Here is a 21,054-nt window from a genome sequence, read left to right as displayed (position 1 = left end):
TCTGAATCGTTATTGGTGTCCAGAAACCGTATTCAATACGTCAGGACTTAACAAGCAGATATATAAGACTTCCAATTCTTCTGAGGCTATACAATAGCTTTGTGTGAACAACTGACAACGTAATTATTTTCAGAAAATCTTTCTTTTTGCCATAGCTCTCAAATACAGTTTACTTGTTTAAATCTGGCGCATTCACAATACGCATAACAAGCAATGAAGTTTCTTCTTTATGTATATAAATAATGCACAAGGATGCTAGGGTGGAAGCCAAGATTTTCAGTGAACTTGTTAAATTTCTTTTCCTCCAACAAATCTATAGTATGACTTCATGTGGATTATTTTTATGGTGCTTGTCAGTCTTGTTGGAGCTTGACAGCCCCATTTTTATTCGCTTACCATTTCATATGGGTTTTGAGCAGTTTGAGAATGAATAAATGACAATTTTCATTTTTGGATGTACTTTCCCTTGAAGGAGATCCTTGGAGGGAATTCTGTGCTGTACGTGTCTGTTTACCTTTAAATACTGGATATCTTTGACAGACGTAAGCTCTGGCAGGCCTGCTGTGAGCATCAGAGCAAAGAGTGTGATGAACAGATTTCCATTCTTCCTCAGAATCAGATATGCTTCCTCACAGTATTGCCTAAAACTACACATATATACAAAGCACTATGTTAGATTAGTGTCCTATATCATTAAAAATGATGAAAAAGAGAAATGGAATTGTGCATTAAGAGGGAGGGAGATAAAGCGAATTAGACAAAGAAGTCAGTCACTAACTTTCCAAATTTCTCAGTGTTGCCTGTTTTTCCCTGTTGAATCACATGGATGAAGTCATGTGTGAGGATGAAAGGAACACGCTCACGCTTGATCCCAAACTTGGACTTAAAGTTTCCTAGGATATGACCAAAGTCTATGTGGAAGAGCTGAAATACACACACACACACACGCACGCACACACGCGCACGCACACACACACACACACACACACACACACACACACACACACACACACACACACACAGTTTGTAAATATCCTGTCAATCTAAAATCAACCAAACTTCATTACCATTTTAATCAATAGAACGGACTATAAAATAGTATTTTAAAGGAGCATACATTCTGTGGGAACATGATACATTCACATGGGTTCATGTGTAGAACGGTTTCCCAACCTACCTGCCCTGTACTGCGAACCATGATGTTGTCGCTATGACGATCACCAATGCCCAAGACGTAGGTGGCAACACAATAACCAGCACACGATAGAGTGAACTCCTCAATGGCTTTGTCCAAAGCATCTCTATGTCAACACATCATATCACCAGTCAGTTTTGACACAGACAGCATTATTGCATCAAAAAAGACAGAATTAAAAAAAAAAAAAAAAAAAAAAACTATTCACAATAAGAGATGATAATCAAGTGTAGGCTGCTAATCAAAAGGTTTGGAGGTCAGTATTGTGCAAAAATTAAAGCAAATCAGACTTACACAAAATTGTAAAATATAAGGAGTTTTACACATTTACTCAACTCAAAAATATTTTAAAACAAAAAATGTGTATTATTCATTGACAAAAACTGTGTCATGTAGATTTCGGAAATGACAGAAGGGGGCGCTACCCCCTTCTGTTAATCTATCAATAATCGATAATCTCAAGATGCCAAATAATAGCAAAAACACAACAACAATTAGGTCCCTATGAAATCCATTTCATTTTTTGCCAATTTTTTTTAAATTTTTACCCAGATTCCGTTTTTATGTTTTAATTTTTTTCTGGATTCTATATTAATGTTTAAATTAAATTTTAGTAATCAAAAAGTATGTCGAATTAATTAAAATAATGAAGCTATAACAAAATACCTATTTTTATTTTTTTTATTTATTTTTTTTATACAATAACAGGGCCCTATGAAATGTTTTATTTTTTTTAGTTGGTTTTAATTTTTCTTTAATTTTGATTTAATACAAATGTATTATGAAATGGTAGTTAGCAATCTGATCGTTGCATGCAATCCTAAAATACAGCATATTGCAAGAAGGTATTTGCTGTTCGGGCTCAAAATGAAAGTGTTTTTCCAATACACACAACATTTGGACACGACTGTCAGAATTTGTCCCCTAGTGGCGGACAAAATTAACTTTCATTATGATCATGTGTGGCAACATGGGTAAACTGTCGCTGTCTTGGAAATCTTCCCCGTTAAGGTGCATCTCTTGCACTAAATGGTAATACTCGAGCCAGGTAGTTTCATTTTGCATCTCTAGTAAAGGAATGCAAAAGCAAGAACCTTTATCCTCCAAACTCTCACCATTGTGGAATGAATAAGTGAATGCAAACAATAAACAGCTATGCATATAGGACAAATAACTGCCAATAATTTGAGTGAAAATACGGTGCCAGACAACATTAAAAAATATAAATATAAAATTAATAATTAATGACTTATTTATTACCATGCATTTTTAAAAGTTTTTAAATGTATCAAGTGTTTTGATAAAGTTGAACAAAAAGTACTAATATTTCTCCGTTCTGATTGGAATACATCACATCTGGTCGGTGTGTCACATACAGTGTAGTCGCAAAAGTTCAAATGTTTTAATGCATCCAAAGCTCAAAATGGATCCGAACATCCTGGATCTACAGATGATCGGCACCCCAAGCAGCCCCTGTGTGACTCTCCATAGCAAGCAAATGACTTCTGGTCCATTGGCTGTTGTTTGCCGTGTGCAGTGGAAAGGCAGCTTAACTGTACCGGTCGGGTTGGGTTAAACAATCTTGGGTACTGTTCAGGCTTCAGTTTAAAGCCCGTGCAGATCTCTAATCTACATCACGATTTGATTAAGTGTTTAAGTATACAGCCCCACTTTTGATTCATTCACCTGATATTTGCCAAATTCTGTGACAATCTGCTCTATACTGTAAATTCCATTTTTATGATTGACTGGTTTTCAGGATGATTGGATTTTTTGATTTTAGTAGAAATCACAGGGCCCTAAACAATGTAAATTTCAATACCCAAAGGCTTTCGAATCAAGAAAACCAAATGTATTGAAATAATCAAATACTGTTAATAAGAGATATTAGAAGTATAACTGTAGTAGACAGGTATAACTCACCCAGAGTTCTTGTCTTTAAGCCAGTTCAGCAGCGCATCTTTATTGAAAGCGGCAGCAGCGGCCATGTTGCTGCTTGTTTTTTGGATGTTCGCAATGGTATCAGCTGAAGAAACAACCTCAATCAGACCAGAGTGATCTCCTGTCGCCAAGCAGCCATAAGGCACAATTCTATGAGACAAAAACAAAAACAAAAAACATAATTTGAAATGATCTCTAAAGCCATTAACTGCAACTAAATACAGCAGTCACTCCTTGTGCTTAATCGTGATATATACACATACAGTACTTTTGGGAGTGCCAACCGAATGCACTCCAGGTAATGAGAACCACATTTATACAAATGTGTGTAATGTGTATAGAACCAAACTGAACAAGTTTTAAAAGGATAGTTCACCCAAAAATGAAAATTTGATGTTTATCTGCTTACCCCCAGGGCATCCAAGATGTAGGTGACTTTGTTTCTTCAGTAGAACACAAATGAAGATTTTTAACTCCAACCGTTGCAGTCTGTCAGTCGTATAATGCTTGTCAATGGTAACTCCATCTATAAGAGTAAAAAAAAGAAGCACAGACAAATCCAAATTAAACCCTGCGGCTCGTGACGACACATTGATGTCCTAAGACACGAAACGATCGGTTTGTGCGAGAAACCGAACAGTATTTATATCATTTTTCACCTCTAAAACACCACTATGTCCAACTGCCTTGTGCATCCGGTTGGTGAGGTCTGAACGCGCGTTCTGATGACGGAAGTGATGTCTCGCGCTTATACTTCAATGAGTGCGAGACATCACTTCCATTGTCAGAGCGCGTTCAGACCTCACCAACCGGATGCGCAAGGGAGTTGGACATAGTGGTGTTTTAGAGGTGAAAAATGATATAAATACTGTTCGGTTTCTCACACAAACCGATCGTTTCGTGTTTTAGGACATCAATGTGTCGTCACAAGCCGCAGGGTTTAATTTGGATTTGTCTGTGCTTGTTTTTTTGACTCTTATAGATGGAGTTACCATTGACAAGCATTATACGACTGACAGACCGCAACGGTTGGAGTTAAAAATTATCATTTGTGTTCTACTGAAGAAACAAAGTCACCTACATCTTGGATGCCCTGGGGGTAAGTAGATAAACATCAAATTTTCATTTTTGGGTGAACTATCCCTTTAATTCAGTAACATCACACTTTTTTGGACACTGGCAGTTGTTGTCGTTATAGATGCTAGAAAAAAACTGAAATGGTGTTAACAGTCTTAACTCATCTAACAAATTTTGATAATGTCTCTCTTCACCAGAACTGCTCTTTCAGGGAAACCTATAAATAACAGTCCAGAGCGAGCAGTTGTTTAAAAACAGCTGTTGAATCTCTTTAACCCCCGTGCATAAGCCTGACATCTCTGTTTACGATGGGTTTAAATTTACTGAGTATTAGAGCTGCACAATTCTGGATAAATGGGAGAATTACTATTTAAAAAAAAAAAAAAAAAAAAAAATAGAGATCAAGATTTTCTCACAATTCCACGACGCTGTAAACACAGTGCAGCGCATTATGAGCCGGTGTTCTGATGTAGAACCTGGAAGCGCTGCACTGTGTTTACAACAGTGAACAGTGTAGGAGACTGACAGAGAAGAGAAAAAATTGTTGAATTAAGTTGTTATTTTTGTTTTGTTTTTGTGCACAAAAAGTATTCACGTCGCTTCATAACATTAAGGATGAAACACTGTTGTCACGTGGACTATTTTAACGATGTCTTTACTACCTCTCTGGGCCTTGAAATGTGCAATGACGTTGCTGCCTATTTGTGGTTCAGAAAGCTCTTGGATTTCATCAAAAATATCTTAATTTGTGTTCTGAAGTTGAACGAAGGTCTTATGGGTTTGGAACGACATGAGGGTGAATAATTAATGACAGAAATTTAATTTTTGGGTGAACTAACCCTTTAATAAAAATATGATCAGCTGTCGCAGGTAAAATGTCTAAAAAAGTTTGATGCTCGGGCACACGCCAGGAGAAAGTATTTAAAGGATTTATTTATTTTTAATGAAGTCCCAACTATCTTCTTTTAAAAGACACCACATATTTCTGTTCCTCAAAGGGCTCAGGAACTGAGTTTGAATATGTAATTTTTGTGGTTTGTCCTCAAAAATAGAGGTACTCCAACAGATTTTAATGAACACCTCCCATAAAGCCTCTGCCCGCTGCAAATTACTAATAATGGCTGGATGATGAAATGTCTCTGGTCAAGAATAATACTGAAAAACAGCTCAATCAAACAGATTAAACTCTTGACATTCATGTTTCTAGTTTATGGCTGAAACTATTAAAAACTTTACTATTATTGTCAATCATTGCAGTTTAGGGAGTAACTACAATATTACAAACATGTAATAATTTTTATGGGATTCGCTACTGTTACAGTTACAGTTAACATTCCCAAAATTGTGTGTTCATGGCCTAAGATAACTCTGAACACTAGAGGAAGCCGTTTCCAATGTTGACAGGCATTTAAGTACAACAATTCAATGACAGGTTAGGTGATAGTGTTCTTGTCAAAATCTAGTTTCAAAGATTGAAAAAACAAATATCAAAGATTGACTCAATAATATTTTGATTGGCTTGTGTCCAGAAGCATTTACAAGCACCTAAAAAAACAATGCGTTCAGTGTAAAAGGAAGTACCGAACATGAGTGTGTCTTCTGACATTCTGTAACATTCAACCTTTTAACCACATGTAAATCAAATTCTACTCTGCACTCATACTGCCCTTCTGTAGAAATAGCAGGGGCCCTTGGGGGGAATCGCTATGGGGCTGCCATAGCTCTGGGCCCCTTTCCTCAGTCTCACCTTTCCCCCCCACTAGAGACACACGCACTCTCTCTCTCTCTCTCTCTCTCTCCCCATCTACCTGAGGTCCAGGTTGGCCTCCTTCCATAGCAGATCCATCAACCTCAAGATCTGTAGAGTCAACATGTCCTGCCTCAGGTCTGAAAAAGACAGATTTTTAAAAGTATTGTAATGTCATTCTGTGACAGCCTTTTGTCTATCATCCCAGCCATCTGTCCCTCACCATCTCCATTTTTGAAGATTATGTCCACTGTGTCTCCTCCCAACAGCTTGTTATTGTAAACAATCCACAGAGGTTTCATCTTAGAGTCCATGTATTTGCACCTCTCAACACTGGCAGAGAAGGAGAAAAATTCTTAGTATGCGGTATTTTTCTAAAATGATGACAATGACAATTTGAACACTCAACACATCAAAATGGTTTGACTACTGTATATAATCTTCCATCAAAATTAGTCATTAAAACCACTTTTATTTTCAGCTGACATCACCAACCCTACTTATTTCTCAACTCCTTCCCCCAGCCACCCATCATACAGAGACAACTTATCATAACCTGATCATTTGGAAGTAAAAAGTCATTTGCATGTTTACTTTAATAATAATAATGAAAATAAACAATTCCTTCACCAACTAATATAGTTCATTAGCCCCATAAAATTCAACTGATGTGCAGTGAACTTTGAAAACACTGTTTGCATAAAACGAAACACACAAATCTTACTTGACTCCAGCGAGCAATAAGTTGGGGTTGAGAGGTGAATGCAGGTCGGAAAGAGTTTCGATGAATCCCGTCTGTCGAAGGCATGTCATCATGGCTTCTTTAAGATGAGCTTGTTTTGCCTTCGTTTTTATGGTGGCCAATTTAATCAGCTCATTTACAGCTTTCAGCTTACTGAGAGCTTCAACCTACAAAATAATTACAACACATAATAATGTTAAGCTCCAGATTGTATGGCCATACAATCCCGCCTTCAAAACTGCTTCAGTCCAACAGACTGCTTTAAAACATCCTGAACTGTGTGAAGAGGGACAGTAGGGACAAACCGTATTTTCTGTCGCCCCACACCAACCCTACATCTAAACCTACCCATCACAGAAAACTGTGCACATTTTTACTTTCTCAGAAACACTCACTTCTGTATGATTTATAAGCCTTTTGAAAAATGGGGACATGGGGTAATGTCCTCATAAGTCACCTTCTCCTTGTAATACCTATGTCATACCCATGTCATTATACAAATTTGTGTCCTTGTGTCACAAAAACACGGGCGCACACACACACACGTGCACACGCGCACGCACGCACACACACACACACACACACACACGCACACAAAATGCAATGGAAACAACAAGATGCAAGTAAAATCTAATGTGCATAAAAACTTATACACTCATGTAGAACGGATCATTTTATTCAGAAATAGGAAGTAAATGCACAAAAAACAATGATGCAAATGCATTTAATGAATTTTTCTCTATTCTGCCACTTTGAAGTTTGGGTTCCTTGCCACTGTTGACTCTGGTTTGCTTAGTTTGGGACATTTAATATTCAGAAATATTATTGACTTGACTGCACTGACACTATTGGATGAGAACTGAACTGAACTGGATGATGACGTTTTCTCCAGAGCTGCTTTATAGATGAATTAAACTCATCTTATAATTGATGAACTTTACACAGTTATTGAACTGAACTGAATCAACACTAAACTGACCTCAGCTGATCAACGACACTATTGTCTTTTCAGATCTGCTTTACAGCAGTATTGAACTCTGTTTGCATCATTTAATCATTATTTTCCTGTTTATCAATGTAAAGCTGCTTTAAAATAACCTGTATTGTATAAAGCGCAATATAAACAAAGGTGACTTGACCTGAATGAAAAAATTCCTTGATTCACATCAAAACAATATCATGTTTTGATGCCTAAACAAGTCATGTGACTGAATAATGCGCTAAACAGAGAATATGTCAGCAGCATAGCAATATCTTTGCATGGCTTCTTAAATGTTACTTTGGTCATTTGGTTGCTCTTGGGCACATCCGCACACTTCGCACTCTAGAACTTAATTCCATAAATGTTTAATGATATTTAGATGTAAAAGTTAAGAGGCTGCTGACTTGAATTTTTTTTAACGCATTTACATTTAATCGCTCAAGAGATGCTTTTATCCAAAGCGAATTACAAATGAAAAATACAATAACAAAAGTGATTCATCCAACAAAGTCTCATAAAGTAACAAGTGCTTAAAAAAAGTTAATATCTTCCATGTAAAATCAGGAGCGTCCAATTGGTAACGGCCACCTTGCAGAGTTTAGATCCAACCTTAATCGAACGTAACAAAACAACCTTATCAGGTCTTGTGTCTGAATATGCCTACTATTCAGGGTGAAAAGCAGTACGTGAAATGAGCAGTTTGTTCAAATTTACAGTATTCATAAAACAGTAGGTGAAAAGTACCCGGATGACCTTCTACTTCCGGTGAGATTCTCTAATGGATCATCAAAGGTCAGCAGCAAAGACATTGGTTAATAAAGTGAGATTAAATACATAAAGTATATTTGTATTACTTACCACATTTAATTATTGCAGGTTTGAGTAATATTCTGAGTTTGCACTTCACTGTTTTCATTTATTTTGTGGAATACTGAATCTGTTTTTGTGCAAGTGAGATGAGTAAATACTCACATTTAGTCTAGAACTACAATAACCATCATGTTCACACAGTGCACACAAGACCTCTGCACTTATGATTTCTCTCAACATGGAGACAGGATAGCTGTCAGTCAATAAATGGGAAAACAAAGTAACTTGAGTTACTTATTTAACTCAGATATTTTGTTGTAAATTTAAAAGTAATGCATTACTTTACTAGTTACTTAAAGTAATTTGATTACGTAACTCGCGTTACCTTTAATGTGTGAACACTGCACATGACAACGACAACATCACGGATGAGGTACGTCTGGATTGCATCCATACTATTAAATACATCCATACTATACAGAATATATATTTTTAACAAAGTTCTTCATCAAATGTAACACATACTCTGACAGTACACAACTCTGCAAGATTACTAGAAGCTTCCAGACAGGTTTGAGCAGGTTGGGGCCAAACTCTGCAGGAAGGTGGAAATCTCATTGATTTAACTGCACATTAAACATCAAATATTTTGTAGCAGCATTTATTGACAGTGCGTCACAGAAGAGGTGACTTTTGATTTAATTTTGAAATGTCCAGCTGTCATTTCTGGCAAGCCTTGATGGTTAAGTACTGTTCCTCTTCACTGATACAGTTTGTCCATGTCTGGCATTTGCACTTGTTATTTTTGACACTGTTTCCTTTAACACATTTAAAAAAAAATTGTGACCAATAGCTGACCACTTGTTACTCATGTTGCTTTAACTCACTCCTCATAATGCTAATTATTAAAGTGCCTCTATTATGTTATTTTAAAGGTTCCTAATTTTGTTTCGGAAGTCTCCTACAATAGGTTTTCATGCATTCAAGGTCAAAAACACTTTAAATTTTCTCATAATATACATTGTATATCACCTCAAAGAGTCTGAAAAAGGTTAGTTCAAATATTCAGCCTTTTAAGCCGCTGCTTTGCTCTGATTGGTCAGATGGCCCAGTCTGTTGTGATTGGTCAACAACTTACAGCATGTGTCGGAAGCCAAATGCCTATTACCATGTCAGGAATCTCAGCTCTGGATTTTCCCTGGTGCTTGATGCACAGGGATATGAACAATGGTGTCATTGTTTCCTTATCAATTACAGTGTGATCCTTATAAAGTGCAGTGCATAAAGCAGAGTCTTCTCCACATGTCAACAACACAAACCAAACTCTTCCAGTCTCAGCTACAGTTACAGTGTTTGAGGGTCAAAGTAGATGTTGTTCTCAGGCAGCCAAGCATTATACAAATTTGTTAAATTGTTACGCAAGTATGTAACAGGAAGTAAGACTGAAATTACTGGCAACTCGTTTTTGGCAGTTCAGAATCGATTCCTCCTTGTAGGAGACAATACATTTATTTGTCGTGCACTATGATCTTTGAAACTTTGCAGACCTTTTACCCTCACAAACAGCTATATTACACACTGCATGAACGGTAATATGAAAAAGCATAATAGGGGCACTTTAAATGTCCTATATAACCGCTCATTTGTAATCAACTTTAATATGACTTAAAACTTTGTACAGTAGCCGTCACTACAACTTTTTCACAGCACTGTATATCTTATAGACACAATGTTCAAACAAAAACTGGTACACTTGAACACCTAAAAAATCTCAATCTCAATTAATCAAATTCCACTCGTAGGGGCGATAATAACTAAGAAAATCTATAATTAAGGAAAGAAATCAGAACTGCAAAGTTTTGATCAATGAAGCAGAGATTCTCCAGTGCAAAACAACAATTGTATTTTTTTTCTTAAATTTTTGCAATCTGATTTTATATTAAACAGAACAAATGCTATCTCTGACTGAAACAGATAATACTTGAAAAAACAGGACCTGTTTTTTGAGAACTTCTATGTGTGGGATGCAGCCTCGGCAGTATGCTTCCAAAATCAGAGCAAAATGAACCGATACCGCTGGCATGTACATTTCAGACCTGTAACGTCCAACACACACAATCATAAACTTTAGTTCTGCATAAGCATACTGAAATACCAGGTGAACTGAAGTATTTACATATTCAGGTTTCTTCACATGCACACACTTGCCTGAGATGCCAGAATAGGAAATGCCCGATTTTGCGGCTGGTCTGAGCGCGCTCCAGGAGGAAACGGCTGAGGGCGCAGTCGTAGTAAGGCTCATAGCGCAACACCTGCACAAGCTGCAGCAAATACTGCAACAGCTCATCATCACTAACACACACAAAAAACAAACATTCAGGATTTCAGCATTTCTCATGAGGTTTCTTTGACATGGCAGGGTGCTCTGAACTCCTCACCTCATATCTCTAAGGCAGTTGACCGCAAATTCCCTGACATACTGGTCGGGGTAGTTGAAGTCCAGGAGTTCTAAAGCATCTCGAGGGCTTAGCTTGGGCCAAATCTGCAGCAAAGCCTGTAGCTGCAGTACAAGAGAGAGAATTTTGAAAAACACTGTTTGAACACATCTACAGGGCCTATAAGCCTGTGTATGTTTGTGCGTATACCTGAGCCATGTCTTCATGTTTGCTCCATTTGACAGACAGCAGCAGTTTGGGGAGAGACTGAGGAAAGTTTTCTCTGCAGTCGTAGCGAAGCGTCCAGATCAGATCTTTCTCATTCTCACACAGCTGAGAGAGAGGATCCCTTTCCATGATCTCCTTCAGCTCTATGTAAAACTTCTTACCCCCACGACCCTACAGACATTGATTTCAATTCATTAGTAAGATTATCTCATAGAAACAACAGTATTTATGTGGAGGTTATGACATTAATGCATCAATGGATTTGATAAAACTAGAATCCAAAATTAGGCTACATTAAAACAAGAAGCTGGGGCATTATTTAAACTTTATATAACCTTGGATGTTGAATGTTTATGGATGACACCATTTTACCATTGTCATTGAATCACTGGATCCTGCTATTTCTGCAGCTTTTTCCAGGATCTATGGGGAAAAAAAAATATCAGAACATGACAAGTGTTGCCTCATGTTTGATTATGTATGTGTGTACATCCACGGACCATTATCTGACTAATGCATGTTACACACAAAAATGGTAAACACTTGCTTTTTTGGGTGTGAGTGCGCAATATTTTTTTGTTTGAAACATTTGGTAACATCTGGTAACTTTTTGGCAACATTTTGGCAACTTATAAAATGGCTTTTCAGTTTTCAGCCAAAAAATAAAAAGTAACAGGATCCGTGTGTGTGGTCTTAAAGGGTTAGTTCAAACAAAAATGAAAACTCTGTCATTAATTACTCACCCTCGTGTTGTTCCACACCCGTAAGACCTTTGTTCATCTTCGGAACACAAATTAAGATATTTTTGATGTAATCCGAGAGGTATCCGACTCATCCATAGACAGCAATTTAACCCCCATTTTTTCAAGGTCCAGAAAGGTACTAAAGACATTGTTAAAATAGGCCATGTGATTACAGTTGTTCAACCTTAATTTTATGAAGCGATGAGAATGCTTTTTATGCGCACTTGTACCTTTCTGGACCTTGAAAGTGGTGATTATATATATTGCTGTCTATGGACGAGACAGAAACCTCTTGGATTTCATCAAAAAAAAATTTAATTTCCAAAAATAAATGAAGGTCTTACTGGTGTAAAACGACATGAGGGTGAGTAATTAATGACAGAATTTTCATTTTTGGGTGAACTAATAATTTAAAGTGACAGCCTAATATACCTGCTGCCAAATTATGAGATAATATTAAAAATATCTATATGGCAGTTTTTCCCCATGGTATCAATGTCAAAATTGTGGCCAGTGAAAATGCACAGAAGTTTTTAATATTGTTTTATAAAGCAATATTAAAAACTCCAGTGAAAATACTTTTGTTTATACATGCTCAGACAGCTTTTTCTAAGCGGGAAAAAATAATGAAAAAGTATGCTGCGTTATGGACTAGAGCCATTAAGTCAAAAGTGTCAGTCCTTTCCTGACTATGAGAGACTAAGTGCATCTTAAGTCTCAGAAACTGTGTAGACGCCAATCTTTCTGATAGCTCTGCTATTTTATTCAGTAAATATAATGTAAATGGGGCTATAAACTAGTAATATCTAGTAAACTAGTTACTAGATATACACGCTAAAACAGTATATTGGGTTTTCAAAGTTCTGTCTATAAAATAATAAGTACATAAGAATAATGTGTGCAACCAGTCATGTGCACATGTGTGGGTAAACAGTATGTGTGTAATTAGTCATGCTCACATGTGAGTGTGATATGGGAGATATGGATACCTTGTCAAAAGCGGGAAATACAACTGGTTGTGTTGAGTATTCTGGAAAGCTTATATGTAGTTCTGTGGCATTCTCTGTGTATGGATTGGTCTGAATCGTCCCAATAGGATTCAACATCTCTTCCAGCTCATCTGCAACAAACAGAAAAAAAAAAGGCATTTCCTGAACACATTTCCTTCCTTTACAAGACATCAGTGCACAACCTTACACAAAATGAAGTACTACTCACAGATGAATTGATAACTAGCACAGAGTTTTTCTAACTCTAGAGACACACACACCCTATGACACATCTACATAGCAGTTTACACAACCACATAGTCACAATCACACCCCAGTTTTCTCCGTACGATGGTGCGGCTTGATGAATTCATTACACAAAAGTTATTTGCGAAGAGAAACACACAAACTGCGAATAATAAGAGATCATAATACTATAAAAATATCCTGTAACTGAAAACTGAAAACTTCCTCGTTAGTCCAAAAACAGCTTTTATTGTCACCAAGCCCAGATAATGACTTGTGGAAAGTGACTATCTATGACAGACCACCTCTGCAAACCTGAAAACCATGGCCCACTTCATCATTGCAACGTTAGTTCCGCCCACTGGCGTGTTAGTGAGATGACTAGGAGAGAAGAGGATCAGGATACAGGACTAAAAATAACATTACCTTTCAAAGGATAGGAATATGGTTATTTATTTTCAACAATGTGAATGTCTCAGTTGAGCATTATTTATTTGTAATCGGTACATTTTACTGTGGACTCTTTGGTAAATCAGTCGCAATTTGGGCACAGGCTTTGCAAACAGACTTTTACAATATGGACTCGACAGTAATGCGACGACAGTGATTTCTGATACGTGATGATTCATGTACAGACAGATGTTCTTTGTCTATGTGCCAGTAAATCAAACCAGTGACTAAACGGTCAACTTCAAGTTGTTTCTCTTAGTAGGATGAAAACAATCTGTTATTTAAACTGTGATTAAATTATATATAGAAAGCAATCAAAGAATGTTCCCTTTACAATTGCTGCAGCTGTCAATCAAACAGCGAGGGTTTATTAGCAACTGAGTTCTGGACCTATGCCAAAACTCCTTTAATAACCAATTAATCTCTTATTTAGAGTGTGCTTGCATTGTTAGTTATGATTAAAGCATTCGTTAGTGTGCAGAAATCGAGTTGCAATGATGAGGTTGCTGCATTCATGAGCTCAACAACATGTCTGTAATCGGTTCATCACTGCAACCTTTCATGTCACGATCTAAATATAATGCCACAGATCTACATGTAATGCTATAATCAACACTTTTCCCAATTAGTTAGTCTTGAGAGCTCTAATAGTAAAAACGTGCTAAAAGTTTGAGAGAGACTTCCACATGTAATACTTATCTATTTCATATTATACAAAGATGTTAGCCAATCACAGCAGTGGGCGTTTACACTGAAGTCTCACAGCAGACACGCCCCTTAAAACAGAACGTTCAAATCAGAGGGCTAAATTCAGGGTAGGAAAAATGCCTTTTATTTCTAAATTATGACCATTTTTGATGTAAAAATCATACTAACATTATAAGTGCACCCCAGGAAATATTATAAAACAATAAAACAATACAGGTCATGACCCCTTTTTATCATTGTGCGAAAAACACAAAGCACAAGCTTTTGTGTCAGGTTGTTATGTTGTAACACTAAATATAACAGTAGAACTGTGAGTATTACGTCCCGTCAGGACCCAATGTAAGATCCAACAACAAGAATGGTTCCCGAATTTCAATCGATTTTTTGATTGGTTATTGGTTTTCCTTGTGTGCTCGGCCATTTTTGGTGCCTATGAATATGTGTGTCTGTGTGTGTGTGTTTTCTCACCAGGGAAAGAGGACCAGCAGTGAAGGATAATGTCACCAGTTTTCAGCTGCCCTCTGTAGTCAAACACCATCGTGTTCACCCATGCTATTGGGTAGTGCTAGATAGAAAATATAACAAACAAAACAGATGATTAGTTTTGTCTGTATGTGTGCTCTAATTGAGGGGTGTGGGATAAAAAAAAAAAAAAAAAAAAAATAGAATCGGGGGTGAGGGGGTGGTGTAGGATCCTCAATGATTGTTTTGGCAACCACCCATAACCCAGAGGAAAGTAAATTCGAGGACTGGTATGTGATTGCTTAAGAATGTGTGCTATGAATAATGTGTGTGCGTGGTGACCTCACCACTTTCCCTGCCTTGCGGATAGTCTGGTATTTGCTCTGGGGGTTCTTGGTGGATCTCTGTTTCTTCACTTTGTCCATGACGGCGTAAATGGCGAAACAGAGGCGGGCCATCCGCGGCAAGTCACAAACAGCAATGTCAAACTCCAGTGTTTTGTTCCACACATGTTCAGATCGACTGCTGCTCTCACTGCTGACCGCTGTCTTGCACAACAGCTCTGTACCGTGAAACAGCCCTGCTCGAACCTGGATCTACACGTACACAAGTTACACAAATAAATCATCATGACATATAACTGTTCTTGGATTTGATTAATCAAATGCATGTTCAAATGCTATCATTGCTTTCCTGTTAATCACTGTAAAGCTGCTTTGAAACATTCTGTATTGTATAAAGCGCTATATTAATAGAGGTGACCTGACTTGACGGACATTATTGTTAGTGTTTAATTTGCTTTGTCTGACTGAAAATGCATTTAGCATTGATATAAAAGTTTGTCAAAAAAGTAAAGGGTAGTTTTAGATCAACATGTGAAGTAAAGATGAGCTTAAATATTCCAGGTATCCAACTTAATTACAATGGAATGCCTAGCAGCCAATCTTGCAGGAGGGTTTAAAAGTCAGTAATTATAAGTTTGATTTTTGTTAAAACACTTACATGAATTCTTCAGTAAAACAATGTGTGTTTTTGGCTATTTGTATATTTATTAATATTTGTAAGTTTAGAGGTGGGACTACTTTTCTTGCTGACATCTGGATGCGTTACTGATTGAGGTAAAAGGTTGCATGCTAGAACTTTCACACTTACTGTCCCTAAAGGTCTGCTTTTGTATGTTTGGAAATTGTCATTACTTTGGAATGGAACAAAGACACACTGCACCTTTAAATAAACGTTCTCATTTTAATGTAATACTGATTCTGGGCCACCAGGAGGCAGATAAAGGTTAGTGTTAGTGAGATAATTCTGAATTCAGAGGTATTGACAATGTTTACCTTAGCAGCATCGTCAGCGTTCACCTTGTTACCTTTCACAAGGTTAATTTTGAACAAAGAATGAACCTTCCAAACACACGTATGTAACTGCTGAGGAGAGAGAAAGATAAAAGGAGAATGTAAGTAAATTATAAAAATAAATAAATTATGAAATTATGGTTACATATACATACTGTATTTTAAGTGTATTAGGTAACAAAATATGAAACCAAGTGGCATTAACTTTAAATGTGAGTTTAAGCAAAACATTTTACATGTCTTAATTAGATTTTAACATCAAAATGTAGAAAATGCCGGACATGTTTTGGTTGTCAAACGCCAGTGGAACATACCTACAGTTAATGTGATGAATTATATATGTGGTTTCTCTACTGGGACACTTGTATGAACATGACATCCTCTAAAACGATTCATTAAGTCATCTTTTAAAAGTTCATTTGAGCACCATTTCTTTGCATATGGTTCTTGTTAGGTACAATGTATGTATTCTACTGTATGAGATTTTTTTGTATTGCAATGTTGTTAATACATGTTGTGTTGCATAACACAATTGCTGCTACTGATGCGGGATAGTAGTAGGGTAAGGGACAGGTTTGGTGGTATGTGCAGGTTTAAGGGGGGTTTAAGCGTAAGGGAATTTAAAAGTAAGGTAATTTAAACGTTAGTACATATTAGTAGTGTTGTAGTACTTGAGTCCCGTCTTGAGACCATTTTTTGAAGATCTCGGTCTAGTTTCAGACAAAGAGGACTCAGGATTTTATTTCATTTCAAGACCGGTCAAGACCACAACTCCAGGGATATCGGTAAATTGCCAGTGCATTGTCTGATTTATTTGTTAACATCATTACCGTGACTTGATGTAAAACTCAAATGCAATCAATAACTTGTTTGTAATTTGATTCCTTTTGTTATTGTTGAGCCGGGTCAGAAATGAACAGGGAACTGTGTCAAAATATCACCAAAATGAATACAAATGCCCAAAAAATTCAAGACTGCAAAAAAGTAGCTACTTGTACAAGATCTTGTTCTTTATATTATAACATATGATTTATCTAATTAAGCAATATCACAAGAGTAAGAGAGCTGTTTTCATGAATATGAGCATGACTGCAAACGTGATATTGATTTTATATACACGTTAAATAAACAAGAAGTTAAATTTTAAGTGACTTAGATTTTAGACAATTTTGAACAAGGTTATTTTGGCATCAAAAATAACTCTAAACAAATACTGCTGTTGTGCGTTTCTGAGCAACACACACAGCGGTATTTCATTACTGAATGAATCAGCTGCTTTGAACGAATTGGTTGAATAAATGATTCTGTGACTCATTCATTAAATGATCTGCAGCCACCTACAGGCGGTTTTATTTTCACATTTAAAATAATCATTTTAATTTTCTATCATATTCCTATATTCAAAATTGTATTTTTAAAACATTAATCTCAACATTATTTATGCAGTTGTAATTGTACTAATTTAGATTCAACTCTTTTGCCACCTCTGCAGTGCAAAGATGAATTTTGCTGTTAGTGATTTCATTTGATTGGTAACAGCCCTACAGTGTCTTAAAATGTATTTATTAATTAAATATATAAGACATTTCTCAGGCAGTAAATGTGTTAGTCTGGTCTCGACTCCGTTTTGCCCTGAATTTGGTCTCGTTCTTGTCTTGGTCTCAACACACACTGGACTTGATCTTGACCTGGTCTCAGTTTAGCTGGTCTTGACTACAACACTACATAGCAGTTAAAGACTTAATATAAAGTGGGACCCAAATTACTATACCTTTGACACTGTGACCTCATAGACAAACACACATACACACTCACACAAAAGCACATATACATTCCCTTTAGGGGTTTGGTTTAACACCAGCAGTTTTGACATGGTCAGCAATCTGACATCTGCAAAATAACTCACATGATCAGTGCTAACACACACATGCCTGACTCACTTCCTGGAACACATTTTTGAAACTCACTGGCCCAAAACCATGTGTGAAGAAAAACTGTACTGTGCACTGGACACTACATGATTACAATTTACATGATATATCTGTCAGACACGCATACATACACAAACACTACTCATCCAGACAGCAGCAAACATCAGCTAAAACATACCAGCCAAATAAACATTTATCACAAGACTGTAAGCAACCTGCACAACAAGAGAAAACGAAAAACACCAAGTTTCACCAAGTAGCATGTTTCCTACTGTCTTGCACTTGTGTGTGTATGCACATGCATTTATACAACGCCTGCTGTGATAAATGCATTCCAATTATTCAGCTAATTGCCTCTACTTTCTCTTATTCCAGTTTAATGTGCAAAAAGCACCACAAGCATCTCATTCAGTTAGATTTACCGAAGAGTATAAACACTGTGACCCTACGGCGATTTCAAAACAATGCTCTGTTTGTTTAAGCAGTACAACTTGTCAACTGCCTCAACCAAAGGTGCACATTTTGGGTGGGACTGGCAATGGCAGACGAGATGCGAGGTGGAGATGTGATAGGAGTGTTTGGGAAACCCGTTTCCAAAAAATCATTATTTTTGCAGGGCTGTTTTGGTGCTGCTAAAGGCGCAAAACTAAGACAACCTTTGATTAGCTGAAATGAAAGACACAGACAAGTCCTTACCGTTGGCTGTCTCTTCTTCGGGGGCAGTGGTAGAGGAGGGTTCGAAGTCTTCCGCGCAAGCACTGATCCAATGGTGCTGATTTCCTTCTCAAACATGGCCTTCACAACGCTACAGTGAACCATTGTCAGATGAGGGTTCTCATTTGCCAACAAACAAGCCCTAATGTACTACATACACACAAACAAACAAACATTTATATTAGTGTTTTCATACAGAAAATATTGATCATACTTCTGTCCCTACAAATGGCACCAAGTACCTCAAAGAATACCATGATACTACCCAAAATAATACAGCTTCTTTTTTGTAATTTTGGTTGTAAAGTGATTTCTGATAACTGTGTGAGCAACTGAGTGTGTGTTTGTGTGTCTGCATGGCTTGAGTTTTTATGCATTTCCTGGAACAACACGGCACTTATGATCCAAACATGTGTCTTTAATGGACTGCTGTCACTGATCACTCACCTGACTGGTTTTATGCTCATGATGGAAGTGAACTATTATGTACACAAAATTTAAAGTAAAGCACACACTCTTTTGTTTGATGTCTGAACATGACCTACCAGTTAGACACACTTCACTAAGCGGAATTCTTTTCATTGTTTTTTGGAAAAACAACTGGGGCGTTACTGTATATCTCATTCTCAGGAAGTTTTTGCATAGTAAAAATGCCAATGAACAACACTGAAGCTCACGGTGGTAATTTGATGCATGTTGAATTTTAAATGTGAGCACAAATGCACAAATCAATCAAAGAACAGATCAAATAATTCAGGTCCAAATGGAGAACCCAATCCAAGAACCCAAGAAATATTTTAATAACAATCATTACTTGTAATCTTCGGTGTGCTCACTTCCAATGTTCCAGCTCCACTTTATGTAAAGTAATACAGTTCACACAAATATTTTAGTTACAAGATGTTCAGTGATTAGCAAATTATGTAATTCTTTTTATTTACAGTTCCAGAAGACTTGGAGCATAGCACACTTGTCACTAGGACTATTGGCCCCATTCATTTTAAGGCATGTTACCAGCGTTTTGATTAAAAATTACGAGGTCAAACCACTAAATGTCATTTATATAGAACAGTGAGTCAAACACGTGTTAAACCTAAACATAACCCTCACAGAAAACATTTTTACATTTTTTAATTGTTTAGTTTATTTAGCGATTTGAGTTATGAGGACATCGGCACGTCCTCATAATATAGGGGGCGTGACCTAAAACCTGAATACACACCACAATATAATTTGGTCCTTAATGTAGGTCAAACCAGTGTGTGTGTGTGTGTGTGTGTGGGGGTGGGGGTGTCATAAACATCATGCTTTCTGACTTTAAACAAAATATACTTTGCCATATCAACAACAATGTACATTGGAAAATGCAGTTTGACCTTTCAAAGCCATTTCTGCCATTGTATCTTACTTTGTACTGATTAAGAGGGTGATCTTCAAAGAGGAACTCAAGTTTGCTGCTGACACGCAGCACATAATCGCTACGGGCACCAATATCTTCCTCTGGGCCATGAGTGGTCTGCCATTTCTTTAGAGCCTGGTCCATTAGTTCAGATACTGTACAATGCAATGACACTTTCAGGCTAGCTGTGTCCTACAAAGAAAGATAGAAATACGAGGATAAGTCTGATAATTCATTTAATGTAGAATTACGCAAAATACCATACACTAAAATCACTACACACACCTGTGACTGGTCGTAGTGCATGGTAATTTTGATGACGCCCTCATGCTTTTCAAACAAATTCTCCAATAACCCTGTCTCCAGCTGAGGTGAGTAACAGCTCCGAAGCCACTCCCCCCACGACATCATCTGCATTTGGTGCATTTTCTCTTCGCTGATTCGCTTCATTTTGGAACGAAAGTCCTTCACTTCCTGGTCTTGCAGGGCGTCCAACTCGTGAAGACCTGTGCCATGTGGCATAATGTTCAGTGACTTTACACTCTCACAATATCGACAACATCCACGACAGACATGGATGCAATGAATAACACAGAATCTGAATTAAAATCATGTGAACTCAGCTGAGTGTGAACCACTCTGTCACAGATAAAATGTTGTTTTAACACCTATGCATATATGATGCTGTGAATTTCTGCTTCAAAATCATGCTTGCTTCCCCAACACACTTTAACACTGGTCCAAAATCAAGTCTTTTTTAAGTTTTATAAAAGAGTAAAAACAGTGTGTGATAAGACAAAGAAATAGTTAAGAGAAATGTGCACTGTATTAAAGTCTGTGAGTTGTGAAGCTATGCACTGGCCAGGTTTGTGTGTGGAACAAGCAGAAAATAAGGCCACT

At 37.1% G+C, this 21,054-nt stretch overlaps 1 protein-coding gene across 2 annotated transcripts in view; it reads right to left on the bottom strand.

The window, feature by feature from the left end:
- Window positions 1-21,054, bottom strand: part of pik3cb (phosphatidylinositol-4,5-bisphosphate 3-kinase, catalytic subunit beta) — a 67,223-nt gene that overhangs the window by 6,117 nt on the left and 40,052 nt on the right. The window contains exons 5-23 of one of the 2 annotated variants that reach the window (XM_051863953.1): window positions 20,440-20,660; window positions 20,164-20,346; window positions 18,738-18,905; window positions 16,093-16,179; window positions 15,103-15,351; window positions 14,762-14,858; window positions 12,890-13,020; window positions 11,530-11,580; window positions 11,140-11,328; window positions 10,933-11,054; window positions 10,703-10,846; window positions 10,491-10,590; window positions 6,685-6,869; window positions 6,184-6,293; window positions 6,022-6,100; window positions 3,119-3,286; window positions 1,178-1,301; window positions 779-924; window positions 515-647 (exon numbers count right to left, since the gene is read on the bottom strand). In XM_051863953.1, the coding sequence (XP_051719913.1) occupies window positions 515-647; window positions 779-924; window positions 1,178-1,301; window positions 3,119-3,286; window positions 6,022-6,100; window positions 6,184-6,293; window positions 6,685-6,869; window positions 10,491-10,590; window positions 10,703-10,846; window positions 10,933-11,054; window positions 11,140-11,328; window positions 11,530-11,580; window positions 12,890-13,020; window positions 14,762-14,858; window positions 15,103-15,351; window positions 16,093-16,179; window positions 18,738-18,905; window positions 20,164-20,346; window positions 20,440-20,660 (2,687 nt within the window). Of the gene's footprint in view, window positions 1-514; window positions 648-778; window positions 925-1,177; window positions 1,302-3,118; window positions 3,287-6,021; window positions 6,101-6,183; window positions 6,294-6,684; window positions 6,870-10,490; window positions 10,591-10,702; window positions 10,847-10,932; window positions 11,055-11,139; window positions 11,329-11,529; window positions 11,581-12,889; window positions 13,021-14,761; window positions 14,859-15,102; window positions 15,352-16,092; window positions 16,183-18,737; window positions 18,906-20,163; window positions 20,347-20,439; window positions 20,661-21,054 lie in introns of both variants that reach the window. The other variant, XM_051863950.1, reaches the window with a different exon arrangement.

The sequence above is a fragment of the Ctenopharyngodon idella genome, chromosome 15 (assembly GCF_019924925.1).
Source record: "Ctenopharyngodon idella isolate HZGC_01 chromosome 15, HZGC01, whole genome shotgun sequence".
Classification (NCBI taxonomy): domain Eukaryota; kingdom Metazoa; phylum Chordata; class Actinopteri; order Cypriniformes; family Xenocyprididae; genus Ctenopharyngodon; species Ctenopharyngodon idella.
Note: the sequence above shows the minus strand (reverse complement) of the source record. Positions and strands in the feature narration are given on the sequence as shown.